Here is an 18926-nt window from a genome sequence, read left to right as displayed (position 1 = left end):
GACAAGGTACAGCGTGTCATGTGCCAGAATAATAATGGAAAACTTGGCGCTTTCGGCATCAATGCTGTATTCAGGAGAGTACTCAACCCATATTATCATTATTTTGGCAGAGTGCATGCAAACCTAAAATAGATTTAATCGTCGACCAAAATACTACTTTACCGTTATCTCATGTAAAATTTGAGACTAATTTAAGTGTAATGTGACTTCAAATTGCCATAGGTGAATGAAGCCAAGGCTGACCTACATGAATTACGTTATGAGGTCCCCTGCATCGGTCAAACTTTGAGTCTGTCTGTCGTGAGTGTAATATTGTCACGCCATGTTACCATGCCAGAATCTTGAGTCAGTAGGCGTAAGTCTCCTATAAATATATTAATCTTGTCACGTACTTACAGCCTCTTAAAGACAGTGCTCGGCATATTTCATGTCCGTTGTAAAGGTTGACTTTTCAGACTTCAGCCCGCATGTACAGTTGCTGAGTGGGGGAATGACCTTGTGAAAGTGGTCAGAGCTGTCGGTAGCAAGGTCACTGATACGGATGAGCTATGTACAAAACACAATCGAACAGATACAAAAGAAGTTCGCATCTCAACTTTTGTGTGTTCCAACTGTCAAAATTTTGATCTCATTGTATGCATAGCTCTCTAATATGACTGCCACTTCGCCATTCTCTCTTTATTTTCGAGTAGACTACACTATTTGCCGTGTTTCTGTGCCCACCACTCGGCAGCACCCCGACTCACTTCTCTCCTCGCGGATTTAGACAGACCACACTTTCTTTTCCACTTCAGAAGAACAACAATAAAATTCTCTTAGATTCGGAATTTCAAAGTGACTCGCGTAAGTAAACATTCCTCGCGTTAGCCCCCAACTCTACTTCGGCAAACAATGGACACACGATGCGAACTTGAGAGTTACCTATGCAATAATGTCAACCTGTAGTTTCGTCGTGTGAACACCAAAGCAAAGCAAACACGTGCATTCCCAAGTGACAAGGCAAAGATTTGATAACAGTGAGTCAATTGTGTGTTGTCATCGGCCTCTTGTGTCTCTGTTAGAGATTTCAATAACTCCTCATTGACAACGAAAACAGGCAATTAGATTCGGGGAGAAAAACAGTTTTCATGTACTAGCTTTTTGGTGTCGATGTAAGAATGTCCACGACATGTAAACTTGCCAATCTTTGGTAGCACCGATTGGAAAAATGAAACACATTAAGCATTTATTTTATCACAGAAACGAAAACGTGGAATATAATATTAAGTAAATCAAACTTCTTGTTATTTAGTACAAAGCTCGTTAGCCATTTTATCAAAATATTTAGACTATATTTATTGACAGTTAAAGTTCTTCTGAAGATGGCGATAGCTATCTCCAAGGAAACACAGTTACAACGGCAATATCTGGTTTGAAACACATCTGTTACTTGTGCTACTGCAGTAGTGCATGTTTATGGTAATTTCTGTATCTAATCTGACAAAATCCTGTAGGTAATAGTTTTTCATCACTAGGCAAAATGATTGATGTACGTTCAGTACATTTACATATATGGACGTATATGGTACACAGCACTAGTGGTTTACGTAAGGTATACCTGTGTATATGAAACATATCAATACGTTAATGTAAGTAGCGTATATCTATGTAGAAGAAGTGTATACGTAAAACAGACCTGTGCGGACCCAGTGTCCACTGTAATAGTGCATTACATACGTGTATACTTAGGTATTTACAAATGTACAGAACAAGTATATGTGTTAAATATTGTCGTAATAATAAGCATTTCGCCTAGTGCATGTTACTTTAGACCTACTGTTTAAACATAAAAAATCTAATGATAGTCATTAATACATACATACATACATATATATATATATATATATATATATATATATATATATATATATATATATATATTCATCTCAACCAAGCTATCGTGCACTCTACTCCAAATATCGATGATCTTGATGAGATCCATAACGTCTGTGCCCTACACTTACAATGTATGTACGTAGAAGTAGGTTAGTGTCGTTGCTCGTTAGACTTATTGTCCTTGTTTACTCTGTGCTGTTTGTTGACTTCACTTCTCCTCCTGTTACCCTGAAATCTTCGCTTGCTTGTTAATGCAACCGTTAGTTAGCAAACACAACGGTTGAACTCTGCCCTGGCCAAGAGTTACTGAGGTTGCCATGGAGACATATAACACCGACAATATGAATAGTTTTCACCGGCGGTAGACGTGTAATGTATCTATGCTTCCATTGACCAGATATACCTATTTGAATTTGGTCCAGTCTAACTTTTAGCCTGCCACTGGTGCTCTCTCAAGCTCAATAAAATACTTTGTTTTAAAACTCTACAAAGTCTATACCTAACAGCGCCTCACATCTTATGTTTTTTCTCCTTGAACAACTCTTCAAGGCAGTTACGACTCACTATAATAGAAACCCTCTGCGTCATTGTGGTCAGGCGTGGCTGGGACAATTCATGTAGAATCACCTATGTGACATGGGACTGTGGTATTCATTCAGTCCAAACAATTGATAGAATAAGAAGTACCCGCTGCAGGAACCGTTCTCACGTCCAAAACAATCGTGTCTCAACTCGCCAACCGAGGCCTCTGTACCGTCAGGCCTACGTACCTTCAATGCTTGGACAACACTTTGAAATAATTTTGTCACAAAAACGTCTTCATCAAGAAGGTAATCTAAATCTCGTGCCTTTGTTTGGACCGACGAAAATCTTGAGCCTTCTCTCAAGGTTGTATGAGCCTCGAAATTGAGTCTTAAACTTTTGCTTAAAGTTTTTCAAGGGGAAATTTCAACCATTCTCAGTCCAAAATCAAGAATAAAAATCAGGGGTCATGATGCGAAGTTTGATACTATGGAAACAAATTTCTTAACATTTACCGATATCTGAAATTCAAGATAGCCGCCATACCTGTGTTAAATGTATGGGAAAACATTAAATTCTCGATTTTAACAAAATTTCTTTTACTACACGAGTTTCACAGCTATTCCCCACAAGTGGTAGACCAAAAAATGTTGTAAAAGTTTTAAGAGTCAGAATATGTCGCTCCGAGGCGCATTCTACCCACATGAAGAACCAAATATCAGTGTCATGTAATGTTGATTCATACCAAAAGTACCAGATTCATTACGCATTTAAAGGTGGAATACAACTCGAGGACAGAATTTCAGACTTTCAAATGTTTAACAATATCGGCTGCGCTGATCTGTTGCGTGTATTCGCATGAGCCTATTTTGAAGACGTTCAGCAAGATTTCACCTTCTTGTCTTTGTGAAAAATTAATGGAATTTTAATACCCATAAACTTCAGTTAAGATAAGAAATAGTGGCAATTTTGAATTTTAAATATCGTCAGTTTCGAGGTTCGTATAGAGATTCAACATGAACTTAAAAATTATATTCCTGCTTTCTTTTATTTTTCTCAGACAATTTCCCAAAGATTCTCAAATTTGCCTTAAATACCTGCTTCCCTCAAACGTTACAAGTAAAGATTATCACAAGAGAAAATAGAAAAGTGAAAACGATATGTATGGAGACGCTTTAGAACTTGAAAAAAACGTTTTGGGGAAAACATTGTTAAAAAAACAACAATACAGCCTCTACAGAGTTTTCAATCGCACACCAAAAGGTAATCAGTTTAGACTATAAAATATTAAAGGAGCGTCTTCGTCAATGGAAATATCTATTTTCATACTTGTTTGTTTTTTTCTAAAATGTTTGTTGTTTATTGCTATAATGACACTATTTACGAAAATTATCAACTCATACTTTAGAAAGATGTGAATTTTATATGAGATGTAGAGATTCCTGAGCTAAATGAACAATAATAAATAATAGACAGTTACATGTATTCATTGAGTATTTATTTACTTACTTATATATTTCTTTATTATATGAATAAACAAGGATAAACAAGGAAACTAAGTTGTTGATTTCCTCAATTTGAAATCGACAGAGATTTTTGAAGATGACAAATCGTCCAGGTCTATACCCTTTGCGTTTGAATTGATACATTCAACTTTGCATACAATAAATGTTACGTGGCGTGCGGAATTAATAAAATTATCACATTGATTTCCTTCAAAAGACTCAGTTTAAAAATGACTTGAACCCGTCCTATTATAAATTACGATATTTATCCGAGTTGATCGTTTCAGTTTTTGATCAACTTACTCGAACGGCAACGCTATCTGCTTTGTCTGGTTTTTTTCTGTCTTCTACAAATACTTTTACAAAACATTATTGTTTAGCAACCAACATACTTGGGTAAAACCAAGTTCAGCATCGTAAACTCGAGTGATAAATTTTATACCAAGGTCGACTAGTGGGTCAAGCTTTTTACCATTATTAGTTTACCATTTTCTTCAGTGCATCTTCGAGTTTACCCTGCAAGTCTTTTGATGGCTAGATATTATCACTACATTTTGCGGCCATTGCAAGGATCTGCATTGAATTTATCAGAGCGATCTGATTGTCCTGTCTCTCCCCGTGTCTGAACATGTCATAAAGCCATAGAGTATCTTTCATTGAAGCGAATATTTCATTTCAGTCATGAGGTTTCAATCCCCTTAATGCTTTCTGAGTTGAAGGCTTTGTGTGTCTTCATCTTGTTATTATTTCTTCCATTTCTTCATCAGTTACAAAATTCCTGTGTCGGTTTCATCTCCACATTTAGTTAACCCTATCTCAATTCGTTTTTGCCGCTTTTATAATCACGCTAATGTCCGGATTTCGCGTGTGGTATATGCATTGTGCATATGTCCCCCACATGCTTTCAGACCGACCAACAGCCATGGCATGTTGTATTTCAACTAGCTGTCCTTAGTGACACTGGGGGGCAAAGTTCACACAGAGACGATTCCTTTACTTAGACTACATATTTAGCGTATTGAGTAAATATAGCTTTTTATCCAGACAGCGATTCTACTCGACATTTCGCATCATTTCTATATTTCGCAGTGACAAAGTTTTGTATTGCTCATTTGCTACTTTAGAGCCAAAACTCACGAACAGCGAAATCGAATATTTACTCATTCATAAGAAACTACTCTAGCTGACTGTTGGCGGTTTAAGCGCCTCCCCAAGTATCGATTTTGTACACGAGTATTTTCTTTCAAACCATAACGACGAAAGAATCCTTGCAAATTAATTATTACGAGTTGTACGGTGCTGAGAGGTTCCAGCGTACGGACGAACAAAATGGTTGAAGTAGCGGGACTTTTTGGCACTGAAAGAGGCGTGTTATTTTTAGAAAGGTCAAGCGCTGGCTATCTCAGGCAGCTCTCTCCCATGTTTTATAAAAAATGGACCAACAAAAGCGTACTGTTGCTCCTAGTTTTGAGAAGCGTTTTGTAACGCACTCTGAATCGTGAAAACCTGCTTGACACAGTTTTATATCTTGACCAGAATCAATTGGCTGTGAGAAGCAGCAACACGAGTGGAGACAGTCTGAATGGAAAGCAAGAGACAAACAAAAAGAAGAAAGGAATTAATTTTATAAGTAAACCAACGCACCGATAAACTGAAAGCATGTTTTCCGCTCTTTTTTTTAACTTGTCGAAATTGAGTACACCGAACTCCGAACCAGAAGTCGCAGACCATTTAGTTTCAAATTCTCTGGATGGGCACTTCACGGGGAAATGGTTCTTATTCAGGATTTGGCAAAGATTTAGCAAATCCTCATCCAGATTTTACCCTCTCCTTGAAACATTGGGGATTGAATAGCCGTGTAAGCAGTTTGAAGCCTGCGGGCTTACACACCGCGTACCTTTACTATTATGTTACTCTGCGAAACTGTCAACAAAACATTTAATTTCTTTCAGGGCGACAATGGGACTTTAAGAATGGCACGGCGGGGTCAAGGGATCACTCAGAACACCCACAGCCGAGGATCAGAATGACAATGAAATCATACCTGTATACATAGGGACGATCAACAACATCGCAAATCCCGAGGTCGGCAAGGCTTCCACGGTCACGTGACGCCGGAGAACCAATCTCGTGACTGGAAATGGTTGGCCGGCAACCAGCTCAAAATATTCATATAAAAGGGTCAATATTAGCGGTTGTGGCACTATAACTGCTCTTGCGAAGCCGACTACTGCACGGTCAGCGTAAGACTAAAACTACTCCTTGTAACAGATCCAGACGTTGTCAGTTCCACACAACCAAACATGGTAAATATATCTCAATCTATCTTTCTCCACTGTATTCAGCAGCGGAGTAAAAACGCGAGAAAAAACCTGCAATGACGTTATTAAGTGCGTAATTTATAGTGCTTTGATGAGAGACGTGTCGTTTATAAAAAAGACAGATGTAGTCACGGTCGGTCCCTGATCGTGGTGCTATCGATTTTGTCATATGTATAACGTAACGTTGATCATTGGATAGCGACCGTATAGAAAATATTCAAGATACTTGAAATCATCAGAAATCATAACAAGTGACACAAATGTCATGTGATCAAACACAGCTTGAACGCTCGATTCGAAAGCTGTCGTAATTTTCCAACATCGGCATTGGTTAATGGTACACCCATTTTTCACTTCGACTTTTATTTTCACAGCGTGAGTGTATCTCCATCCACATTGGTCAAGCCGGTGTCCAGATCGGTAATGCCTGCTGGGAGTTGTACTGTCTGGAGCACGGTATCCAGCCTGATGGTCAGATGCCAAGTGACAAGACCATCGGTGGCGGTGACGACTCCTTCAACACCTTCTTCAGCGAGACCGGTGCTGGCAAGCACGTCCCCCGTGCCGTCTTCGTCGACTTGGAGCCAACAGTCATTGGTAAATATCCTTAAACCTTATTTTTATGTGATGGTGACCGTTTAAACGTGTTTTACATCATTACATTTAATGACCAGCGATTCCGAGCAACCCTGTGAGACAATCACTCTCTTCTTCTGTTCTTCAGATGAGGTCCGTACCGGCACATACCGTCAGCTTTTCCACCCTGAGCAGCTGATCACCGGCAAGGAAGACGCCGCCAACAACTATGCCCGTGGTCACTACACCATTGGTAAGGAAATCATCGACCTGGTCCTGGACAGAGTACGAAAACTGGTGAGTGAAAGATTCTTTTAGTCCTCTTAAACCAAACGCGACACAAATATTGGTTTCGTATGCTGAAGATGACGCTTCCCGCTAACATCCACGTACATGAGCGCATCAACATTGAACGTAGTTGGCAATCAGATGTCAGACTGAAAGATTGGGTCCGGTGTGGGTCTCCGCCAACTCCAACCCAATCACTTCTGGGTTGGAGTCCGCGGAGACCCATACACGACTGAATGTTTCAGTCAAGAAAGGTGTATGAATCAGGCAACGATCTCCGCTAAGTACAAAGTGCCATGCATAAGCACAGACACAAATATTTGAGCTGCTTTTGAAAGTAACCGGAATCGTAAAAAAACAACATTCTAAGCACACGGTTTAGTATTGATTTGTTCAGTTTATATATATACTAGACATGAAGCATGCACATTTTCCTACCCAGCAATAGCGTCCTAACAACGCACATAACTCCTCTCAGAAGAGCTGTTTGCCCAGCGCTTCTAAATGACAAACAATTTACCAATTCACAGCGGACGACGGAGACCATGCTAGCCATTGTCTCCAGTGTATTCGGTCAAACAATTTTACAGACCCCACTTTGTTTGGAGATGGTGTAGTGTGAATAGCGGTGATGCTCGTTATGTGCAAGAAAGCTTTGAGTCTTTCACAGTGGTGTATAATGCAAGGCCAACAGGCCAACGCCCAGGATCTTGATAATTGAAGATTCGGACGATGCTGTATCCCTGGTTACAAGCATTGTGTAGAGAATGACTGTGCCACTTTGGTAAACTTGTAAAGTGTGCCATGTGTCGCCATTTGATGCACAGCTCGAATTCGACTGAGTATCGTTACTTAACCAACAATCAATTATTCGTTCTGTTTTGGCCATATTAGTTACCATTATTCTAATATTTCTATTCCAGGCTGACCAATGTACCGGTCTCCAAGGTTTCCTGCTTTTCCACAGCTTCGGTGGTGGTACCGGCTCTGGATTCACATCTCTGTTGATGGAACGTCTGTCTGTTGACTATGGTAAGAAATCCAAGCTGGAGTTTGCCGTCTACCCAGCTCCACAGGTCTCCACTGCAGTGGTTGAACCCTACAACTCCATCTTGACCACACATACCACCTTGGAGCACTCTGACTGCGCTTTCATGGTTGACAACGAAGCCATCTACGATATCTGTCGTCGTAATCTGGACATCGAGCGTCCAACCTACACCAACTTGAACCGTCTGATTGGCCAGATCGTCTCCTCCATCACCGCATCTCTGCGTTTCGATGGTGCCCTCAACGTCGACTTGACAGAGTTCCAGACCAACTTGGTGCCCTACCCACGTATCCATTTCCCCCTGGCAACTTACTCTCCAGTTATCTCTGCCGAGAAGGCCTATCATGAGCAGTTGTCTGTCGCTGAAATCACCAATGCTTGCTTCGAGCCAGCCAACCAGATGGTAAAATGCGACCCACGTCACGGCAAGTACATGGCCTGCTGTATGTTGTACCGTGGTGATGTTGTACCAAAAGACGTCAACTCTGCCATTGCCACCATCAAGACCAAACGTACCATCCAGTTCGTCGACTGGTGTCCAACTGGTTTCAAAGTGGGTATCAACTACCAACCACCAACCGTTGTACCAGGTGGTGACTTGGCCAAGGTACAGCGTGCCGTCTGCATGTTGAGCAACACCACAGCCATCGCCGAGGCCTGGGCTCGTCTTGACCACAAGTTCGACTTGATGTACGCCAAGCGTGCTTTCGTCCACTGGTACGTGGGTGAGGGTATGGAGGAAGGTGAATTCTCCGAGGCCCGTGAAGATTTGGCAGCTCTGGAGAAGGACTACGAAGAAGTCGGTGTCGACTCCGTCGAGGGTGAAGGCGAAGAAGAGGGCGAGGAGTATTAAATATCTCAGCAATCTGCATCAATATCTGTCATCTAAAACAAGTAACATCACCAACAACTGAACATTCTTTAAATTTACCTTAACATCCCTACCATAGGCTTGGTATGGACTAATCTGCACACTCTTGCTCATCAGTCGAATCCATTGGAATAGAGGGGTGCAACGTTGCTGCGGACTTGTACTGCAATAAGTCCTACTAAATAATTTCCACTCTCATGACTTCACTATCAGCACTGCGCGGAGAGTGTCATGTTCGTCAACTCCCCGAACAAATTCTAAAAAAATATTCCATTCCAAGGTTATTTTGTGTAAATGAATCTAAGTACAATAGCAGTCAGAAGACACGCCAAACTATCGCTGCCAATTCTGCTCACAGAAACGATCTCAATGCACTCACAGTTGCTAGGTCGTGTCGGGGAGAGTATTGGCATGTTTCCTGACTATTGTTGTAAATATAAATACGTTATTTATTTTGTACTGTTTATGTTCTCAATGTATACGTCACCGTCTCAAATGTTCCTTGTATATTTGCGTCTCAATGAATAAAGCTATGCTTCGTTTCTAATTGTTTGATGTTGACTGTTCAGTATTGTATGTGAGTTGCTATGCCAACGTATATGCGTGGTAGTGAGTAGTCCCTGCTCCAGGCACAAATCGCTTACTATTGATTCAATACGAATTTATAACCGGATAATCCTCAACGTATTATGCAGTTTACGTCAAGTAGATGACGTATTATTGTATTTTGGCACGGATGGGGCTGTGGACTTTTCACTTCAAAACAGGCCACTCTGCCTAACAGTCAAAGACATATGGATTACCCCGATAAAGTAGGTTTGTCTGGATTAGAATTCTGACGGTATTCTGATTGATTTAGTCAAAGATAAAAGGTGAAAGGTCACGACTAGTTAAAGTATTAATATATATTTATTTACACGTTTATTTTCTCATCAACGGCACCATACGACAATTATTTACATATGTGAAAATCAGACAGTAAGCCGCAATGAAATTATACCTATGAATAAGAATTAATATGAAAATCAAATAAGATAGAAACCATAAAACATTTCCAAAATTAAATGGAACACCACTAAAAATTCTATTCCAAGTCATTTCCGTGTCATGCCAAAATGATTAAAAGAAACCGAGTCCAGGAGGTAACCGTAATTTCGACTCTTTAGATGTAATGAAATATCACAATTTTATAACATCATACATTTGCAGGTTCGCATCTGTGTATTTATATCTGAAATCTGGGTCATTGGTTTTTCATGTTAATTTAATTGATTGTTATGTTATTAAAACTAACATCATAATTGATCACATGCTTTATTGTATGCGTCGCAAATTTACGCGACTTAATCGTTAAATCGATTGTGGTGATTAACCTTTGGTTGCTCGACGTGAATTGCAACGTTGAGGTAAATTATTTGCTCATGCGTTCGTGTTGCGAACAAGCGAACAGTTTTCTGACCTAAAACAGGAATTCATATTCTATATGATAGTGAATGAATAATAATGGCACACGAAACCAATGCAACAAAATGTGAAATCGTCAAAGCAACCATACAGTAGTATATGTTGCCATGACTACAATTAAGGTCGACGTTTCCAAGTTCGCAAGTAGGAATATCTGAGAGAAGTCAAACATTCTGTTTCTACAAATTAAGTTCATAGATCCTGCTGTCTCCACTAATATCAAAATACTCTCTACATTGATTTGGTTTAACTGGAAACCTATATTTTCAGGTTTTTTTCTATGTTCGACCCGCAGACACAAAGATGATCTGGTCTGGTCAGGCATTGTACGCCATAAAATGTTTAAGCGGAGCAAGGCCGTTCCCATAGTTACCGGTCTGCAGTGCTTGGCCGGTCACCCAACCGGGCAATGATCACGTGACTCACAAATACAGGCCTAACGTACTATTTTTACCCAAAGTGCACAATTATGCGCCTAGAGACAGACTTCAATTTTTGCTCAAACTTTCCTCAAGGAAACTGTCAACAATTCTCTCAAAATAAAGAATAATAATCGTTGCTCAATGTGCACATTTTGATAAGAGCAAATAAGCTAAAATAAGATTTACCAAGCTTTGAAATTTAAAATGGCCTCCCATCCCTGAGTTAACTCAATTGATAAAAATAAATTTCCGATTTTCATAAAATACGCCGGTGAAAAGTTTACCTCGAGAGCTTCAAAATGAGCCCTCACAGGTGGTAGACCAAATTAAAGTTAATTGTAAAAATCCGAGAATCCAGCAGATCTTACAATATTCACGTCTTTCTCTTCCCTGATATTGGCGCCAAACGCTCATCCGGGTAACTAACACAAATTGGGTGACTTCATTTTTTCCCTGTATTGATTGCTACCCTTTCAACAGAATGTCTCCCACAGTTACTTTTGTGAAGCAGAGAATAATATATTTGAAAATTAAAAGCAGTTCCAACATTAAAAATGTTTAACTTTGAAAGACAGAATGGACTGTTATAGATAGAAGCGTTATGAACGATGACAGATTAGAATTCTATTCAGTTTTATCAAATGGAAAGTTCCATAAACTGTGCCTTTGTTCTATGTCGATTATTTGTGTTCTTTTCGTAAAATAGAGCTCCTTATTCTACTGCAAAAATCACAACGTGAGGTCTGCCTGTCAGCAGAGCCTCTATGTCTGTAACATGCAATGTAATATCCAATCTCTCACTGGAATTCGTTTAGCGACAAAAATTGCATGTTATTTACGATATTGGAAACTGCAATGTTTAGCATACAGGACTGATACTGTTATTTTGTATTTAAATATCTTTAGAGGCAGGTAAAGAACATGTGTTTGTTTTTTCTTGAACAAATGTGATGAAAACACCATAAACAGTTATGACAGATATTATATCATACCAGTGTATTGATGGAGCAAATGCAGCGATCTGATTGGTCAAGACGTGAAAAGAACCGTGGCATATTCACGATATACAGTGAAACCTTTCTAAACCGAACCCTGTCTTACTGGAAACCTGTCTATACTGAACACCTTTTCTAGTCCTTTCCACGTAGAATGCCATGTTTAAGAAACCTCTAAATCAAAAACCTCTGTAAACCGGTTTACTTTGGTGTTTGGTTTAGACAGGTTTTACTGTAGTAGCAATAAATCACACCCAGCGACAGTATACCACTCGATTTTGACCAGTTCACTTCATATATGCACTCACTATCGCTCGTGCATATATGTCGTGAGCTAGTCAAAATCTCGTGGTATACCGTTGCTGGGTGTGCTATATTGCCTAATTACCCCTTCAACTGCGAATTAATAATAGCGTGTGGATTCCGCTGTCGTGAGAACATATTTTACCAGCAAGCTGCAAGACCGTTAATGTTCATCATGCTTCAAATATTCTGAGTGATAGCACTGAAATTTTCTCTGTTACCCGTCTTTGATGATCTTCGAAATTTCGATATCGAAATAATTAACGTTTCCGAATTCGCCGTTGGTGGCAGAATTCAGATCAATCCCAGCGACTTCCAGATTATCCCGGAGAAACTACCTTGCTGAACGATGGGCGATGAATAATTTAGACCAAAATACAGGATGTGTGTATTTTTGCTCACGTGTGAACACGTGAGCATATGTCGCAGCGATGTCTGTCTGTCTGTCTGTCTGTGTGTCTGTCTGTCTGTCTGTTGGTCCATTTTCTCAAAAACGGCTGAACGTATTTCAGTCAAATTTGGTAGACATCTTCAGAATTCAAATGGCTAGAACTGAAAAGGTTTTGGTGGGCGTGGCTGGATATTAATGAAGTTATGAAAGTTTTAATTTTTCTGTTACGCCGCGTATGACAAGTGAAAACAATCGACTGTTTGAGGGCGCTGTGAAATGTGCTTGTCCAGGTTGGCTACAGCTGGATAGCACTGGTTTCAACCACGGTCCCTCCGTGTTTCAACCTCGTATTGAACATTAAAAATATGATATTTTATTACTCATTCAACTCACTATTCAAGATAAAATATCGTTTAGCAAATTAGCTTTATCCTTGGTAATTGATTGTTTCCCTCGCTGCTCGATCGCCAGAAATGAGTACATACGTTCTCTACCTAGCCTCATGGCATGGAAGTGCTGATGAATAATAACTTTGGGTCAAAGGTATTGAAGTGTCCAATCAGGTTCGTGCACAGAGTCCAAGGCCATGACCTACTTCATGTACTTCTGCACTGTTTTGATTTTGCTTCGCCAAGAAAGTGTTCGTCATTGTCCATAGAAGTATGTTTGCTCTCCTTTGAGGTTGTTTGTGAAACAAATTCCGGGATAGGCCTTGGAATGCATACGATCGGCATCGCGGCAGTGCATGTAGCTAGCCCTACGAGTATGACGAGAGTGTCCGGCTTTGGCTACGCCGCCTCCCACCTCCGGTAGGCGGCGTAGCCAAAGCCGGACACTGTCGCCATACTCGTAGGGCTATGCATGTAGCGTACCATGCTTGTGTACCTGCCGAGCTCAACGTGCATTCACGGTTGATACTCGTGTACAATCATGATGTGTTCAATTCTGATGAAGATTCATAAGTCTTACTTTTGCAGTCTTTTTTCCGTACGATAATCCCGACAATACGTGTTACTGTTAGACGAGGTGGCCATTTTATGATAAGTTTCAATACTGCACAGCTACATAGCGTCACTATCGTGTGATCGAGGTACAGCGTTGTTGAACGGGATACAGAAACTCTGCAGAGGGAGAAACGATCGTTGACATGAACAGTCAATGTACTTCAGCACGTAGTCCGCAGATAGCGGATCGAGAAAATAAACGTGTCCCAGTAAATAACGGAATATTTATGTACATTAACTCGATATTAATCAAATTTCCAGCTCATCGCAAAAAAATGTATTGCAAAGATTAATTTGTCACTGACAAATACTGCACTGTATGGAAAAAAACAGTCTGTAGAATAGTTCAACTTCAAGTGGTATTACCCGAGACAAACACTTGTGTTGTCAATTTTGATTTCATTTCATAAACTTCATACTTCATCGAGTATCGTGTATTTCAGCCTTTGTGAAGCCATTTTATTGATATTTTCAATTTTTGTCTTGGCTTTGTTGTGGAACATGTTGAATCGTCTCCGTGGACATGTAGGCAAAAGTGTGACGGGGTCGAAGTGACTTGGGTACCTGGGGCCGATCAAAACCAGTGTGAATTACTGGGGTCAAAGCGGACAGCGGCCGGGATGACGTGTTCCCCAAGCGAGCTACCTTCAGAAGTCTGTTTCATCGCAAAAACGTCAACTTTTAAAACCCGTCATTTATTTACTGATGTTATTCTCAGCATCACAAACATATACGCCTCTGCTATGTATCACAGCAAATAGTTATATTTGAGCGCCCCGTAAATGGGATCCTCGTTTTTTTGCGAACCCGGAAGTGTGTCTTGCTCAATGCATTTCCTACCCATAGCGAGGGAAACTGCCCGCGTTCCCATGCTCCCATGCACCCTTTTTCAATGCCAGTGCAACGCCATCTGTGCAAAATTGTGGTGGTATGCTCCCGTGTGATGGAAAACCTCTCTTATTCTAACAATGACGTAGTTGACTTTGGACTTCGATTTCGTAAATGTGATGTCCATGTAGTGAGTTTGGGTTGGCGCGCTTATAATGCAATCTTCGCCCGCCTGCGGTCCGATATCCCGCATTTATTAGCGATATTTATCTGTTTTGACTTGACCAAAGTTGGCAAAACTTGCTATGTACATTAAAGATACTATGATACAAGATTATTGAAAGTCATTTGACATTTTTTTCAGCCAATTCCCAATATGCATATTTAATGAACCTTCCAAATTAGGGATATATACTGGCATTTACTTGATAAAATTTGGCGAAACATGCTGTGTACATTGATCATTATACCAGGTTTATAACAGTATTGAAAGTCATTTTGCATTTTCATGTCAGCTAATTCATAATTTGCATAAATAGCTAACAAGCTTTCACGGTTTGGCATATAGAGCTTGAAGGACTTGACCAAAGGTAATTACACATGCTATATTGTGATACAATGACAGTACTCAAAGAAATTAATTATTTTTATTTCAGCTAATTACTATTTGAATACTTAATGACCTTTAGAATTGATCTGTGGTGAAATTCATTGTGTTGATCATAACACTTTAAATGTAGCAAAGCATGTAGCAAAGGTTCAAACTTGCACATAAATGCAATATATAATGAAACACGTGAGCATTTTCAGTTCATATCTGGTAAGAAATAGTAGTAGCCAGGTCAGTGTTTTGTATGAATACGTCGCTGTTGTTATTACAGATAAGAAGGTTATGGTATTTTAGGTTCACGTCTGCATCTATGCCATTGGCTCTTTACCTGTCTGTGTGTCTCTTTGTGTGTCCGTCTGTTTCGAATTCCGTGACTAAATATTTATTGTACACATCACACATAAAATCAACAGCCGAAGTTCATGAAACGTCGTGACTACTAATGTCTTGCACGTATCTGAGTCCAGTGAGTTGTGGAGACTGTAGCTTAATGTAATTCTAATTTGCTCAATTTCAATCACCCGACGAAAGTTAATGCGACTTTTCAGTTATACAAAGACTCTATAGTAATATTTTATGGGTAATGTTTCATGGGCGTGTACTAATGATTATTATCGCATTTGCATATTAACGGAATTTTCTGACCAGGCCATATATCAAAATTAAATGCATTCGATTGACTTCACAGGTACATTTTTCACAATGGGGTTTAGTTAATGAAGTTTGATGGTGTGACAAATTGATTATTGGCAAATCCGCGTATTTGTAATTAGGCCATATATCAAAACTTGTTGTCGTGTATTTGATAAGGTATCTGAGGTACATTGTTTAAGTCTAGTTATGCTTAAATCTAGAGTGATATAACATATAACTAATGATTTTATTTTGTAAATAGGTAATGTATAAAAAAATGAACGCATTGAAATTGATCGAACTCCGGAGGTACGTTGGTCATGCATATGTGTAGTTATGCTGAAGGTTTGGTGGGCGTGGCATACTGATAAATAGCCCAGGTGAATATGTGACGAATTATCGTAATTGAGCCATATGTCAAAACTGGAGTCTCTGAAATCGTTTTCTGGCTTCCGGGTCACTTTGGTAACGGTTGGATTTAGTTAAACTATAGATTCAACAGGTGCGGCATAATTATCATGAACTCACAATCATTGAATGAACCGGGTACCGACATTGCAATTGGGTCTTGAACAATGACAAAACTGAATTTTACTGGAATTCAGAGGAATATTGACAATAAGAGTGAATTTCAGTTAAATACAAAGTCTGCTTGGTGGATTATACTAATTGGGAACTCATTAGCATTTTGAACTATTTATCGCAATTAGCTGTGTAGATAAGAAATGACTTGACACCACCTTGGAAATGACTCTCTACTCAGGGACATACTTTGCAATACAATGGGTCTTACGTCACTGTTCGTCACATACTGTGCCGGAAACAATAAATTATTTGCCAAGTAACTCGACAGTGTCGCAAAAGCTTGTGTAATTTAGAAGATTGGAAAAGTTTGTATTTTCGTCAAGCAAGACTGGCTTATACTTCAGAGATACAGCTGCCGTACTGAAGTTGTGTTGTGTTGTATTGTGTTGTGTTGTGTTGTTGTTGTGTTGTGTTGTGCTGTGTTGTGTTGTGTTGTGTTGTGTTGTGTTGTGTTGTTGTTGTGTTGTGTTGTGTTATGTTATGTTATGTTATGTTGTGTTAGGTTATGTTAGGTGTTTTATGTATTGTGTTGTTGTTGTGTTGTGTTGTGTTTTGTTATGTTATGTTATGTTGTGTTAGGTTATGTTAGGTAAAGTTAGGTAAGGTTAGGTTAGGTTGGCTTAGGTTGGGTAAGGTTAGGTAAGGTTCAAAGCTTGTTATGTTATGTTATGTTATGTTATGTTATGTTATGTTATGTTATGTTATGTTATGTTATGTTATGTTATGTTATGTTATGTTATGTTATGTTATGTTATGTTATGTTATGTTATGTTATGTTATGTTATGTTATGTTACGTTACGTTACGTTACGTTGCGATACCATCAACTTACTGGTACTAAACCATTAACAATTTACACATCTTATTTGTTGTTACAATTAACCACAGTTATAGTCATTCGGGGCGTTCAAAACTTCAGGCCCTTGCAAGCGTTGACCATTTATATTTTACGTTGATTCTACTCGTAATAGAGAAGAGCCTTATTCAAGCTCAAGTATAAAACTCGGGGTCACTGTGCACATTTTGGTACTAGAGAAACAAATTATCAAATATTTGAAATTCAAAATGAGCACCATCCCTGTATTATCTCTATGGGGGAAAATAAATTCCCGATTTTCACAAAACTAAGCCGATGTAGTCTTTATTTATTCTATAAGCTTCAAGTAGTAAGTCGAAAGAATATTGTAAAAGTTTGAGAGTCCGAATATCTGTCCCCGAAATGCAGTATACTATAAGTCATCAGATCACGTGTGCTTTGATTTTTCTTCAAGAATAGCTAGGTTTTCTCAAAACTGTATAGACTAGCTTAAAGGTCGACGGGTGCGAACAAGGCTAGGTCGGTTGGTGGAAACTCAATATAGCCTTTGGGTAAGGCTGAAGGCCAGAATAACACCTCCTTGAACCGAAGAGCGATGTAGCCACGCGGCAGGTGTTCATACCAGATACTAGACTGTATGGAGGCATGGAAATATGATCTACTGACGGCAACATGAAAGGTCCTTTACACATTACAAACAAATTAAAAGGTGCTAAATATTCCTGAACTGTGACTGAATACCATGACAAGTTTCAACATATCCGAGGATTTCTTTTTTTAAGGTCTCCCGAAAACATGTTTCAACATTGTGTACTTGAGTCGTTAAAAACGGACAAAGGTGTTTAATTCGATTAATCGATAAAGACGAGAAGTGTACCGTTTGGTATTTTAGTTCAGGGATCTATTCACCGACCATAATGATGGACAAGACAAATCTCTATTATAACTTTACTACAAAAGATAAAACTATCTTGTTTTTCTAGTATTATTGTTTTGTCTCTAAGGTAGAATGCGCTTCGGGACAACACTGACAACAGATATTCGGACTCTCAAACTTTTACAATACGATTTTGGTCTACCACTTGTGACTGTTCGTTTTGAAGCTTATGAAGTAAATATAGGTTTTAACCAGCTCATTTTTGTAAAAATCGAAAAATTACTTTTCCCAGTAGAGCTAAAATAGGGATTGCGGCAATTTTGATTGTCAAGTATCGGGAAATCTTGTACGGTGACCCCTTATTTTCATGCCTGAATTGTTTTAAAGTTCCCTAAAGGAGAGTTTCAGTAAAATGTTATAAGTCGTTCAGTTCCGAGGCGCGTTCTACCTTAAAGCAATCTTTATTGTTCCACTCACAAAATGACGTTGGAATGCCTGTGTTCACCTTGTCAATGCAGCCTCTCTCAGTAATGTCAAGCAGTATTATTACATATTTTACGCAATGCGTTGCGTTAACACGGCTGATACTTTTGAAGATCAAAATACAATAAACATATTCTGGAAAGTTATAGCTATTTCGTTTTAAATTATGTCGACATCCATGCAACAACTTTACCGAGTGTTGGCGTTGGTGTTGGCGAGTGATGGAGTGTTGGCGAGGCGTTCATCTATGGCGTCGAGGCGTTCATCTATGGCGTCCGATCGCTAGGTCAAGGTTATCTGATGGTGCGGGCCGAAAATAAAAGGTACATCAGAGACGAAACTGAGAGCGAGGGAAGTTGCATGGGCCGCCGATATGGCGTAAACCGATATCGCATCGCGGTTTCCAACGCTCAGGGACCGCTCGTAATCAGAGGCAGTGATACCTGTCAACCAATGCCCCAAACACAACCACTAAACTCGTTAAGAAGGACCATGAAAGGGGATCC

At 39.4% G+C, this 18926-nt stretch overlaps 1 protein-coding gene and 1 pseudogene across 1 annotated transcript; both read left to right on the top strand.

Annotated features, from left to right (window-relative positions):
• Positions 1 to 18926, top strand: part of LOC139141996 (tubulin alpha-1A chain-like) — a 48173-nt pseudogene that overhangs the window by 3360 nt on the left and 25887 nt on the right.
• On the top strand, positions 5336 to 9556 carry LOC139141995 (tubulin alpha-1A chain-like). The gene is made up of 4 exons (XM_070711777.1): positions 5336 to 6208; positions 6598 to 6820; positions 6948 to 7096; positions 8011 to 9556. Exons 1-4 carry the CDS (start codon positions 6206 to 6208, stop codon positions 8989 to 8991), a joined length of 1356 nt encoding a protein of 451 aa, XP_070567878.1. The 5' UTR covers positions 5336 to 6205; the 3' UTR covers positions 8992 to 9556.

The sequence above is a fragment of the Ptychodera flava genome, chromosome 10 (assembly GCF_041260155.1).
Source record: "Ptychodera flava strain L36383 chromosome 10, AS_Pfla_20210202, whole genome shotgun sequence".
Lineage (NCBI taxonomy): Eukaryota > Metazoa > Hemichordata > Enteropneusta > Ptychoderidae > Ptychodera > Ptychodera flava.
The sequence above is the reverse complement of the archived record's forward strand: the minus strand, read 5'-3'. Positions and strand labels throughout refer to the sequence as shown.

What these genes read in the sequence shown, in the direction of transcription:
- LOC139141995 (XM_070711777.1), top strand. An exon ending in CTTGGAGCCAACAGTCATTG is followed by an intron (nt 6,821 to 6,947) that starts GTAAATATCCTT and finishes TCTGTTCTTCAG; the next exon opens with ATGAGGTCCGTACCGGCACA. An exon ending in TGGACAGAGTACGAAAACTG is followed by an intron (nt 7,097 to 8,010) that starts GTGAGTGAAAGA and finishes TTTCTATTCCAG; the next exon opens with GCTGACCAATGTACCGGTCT.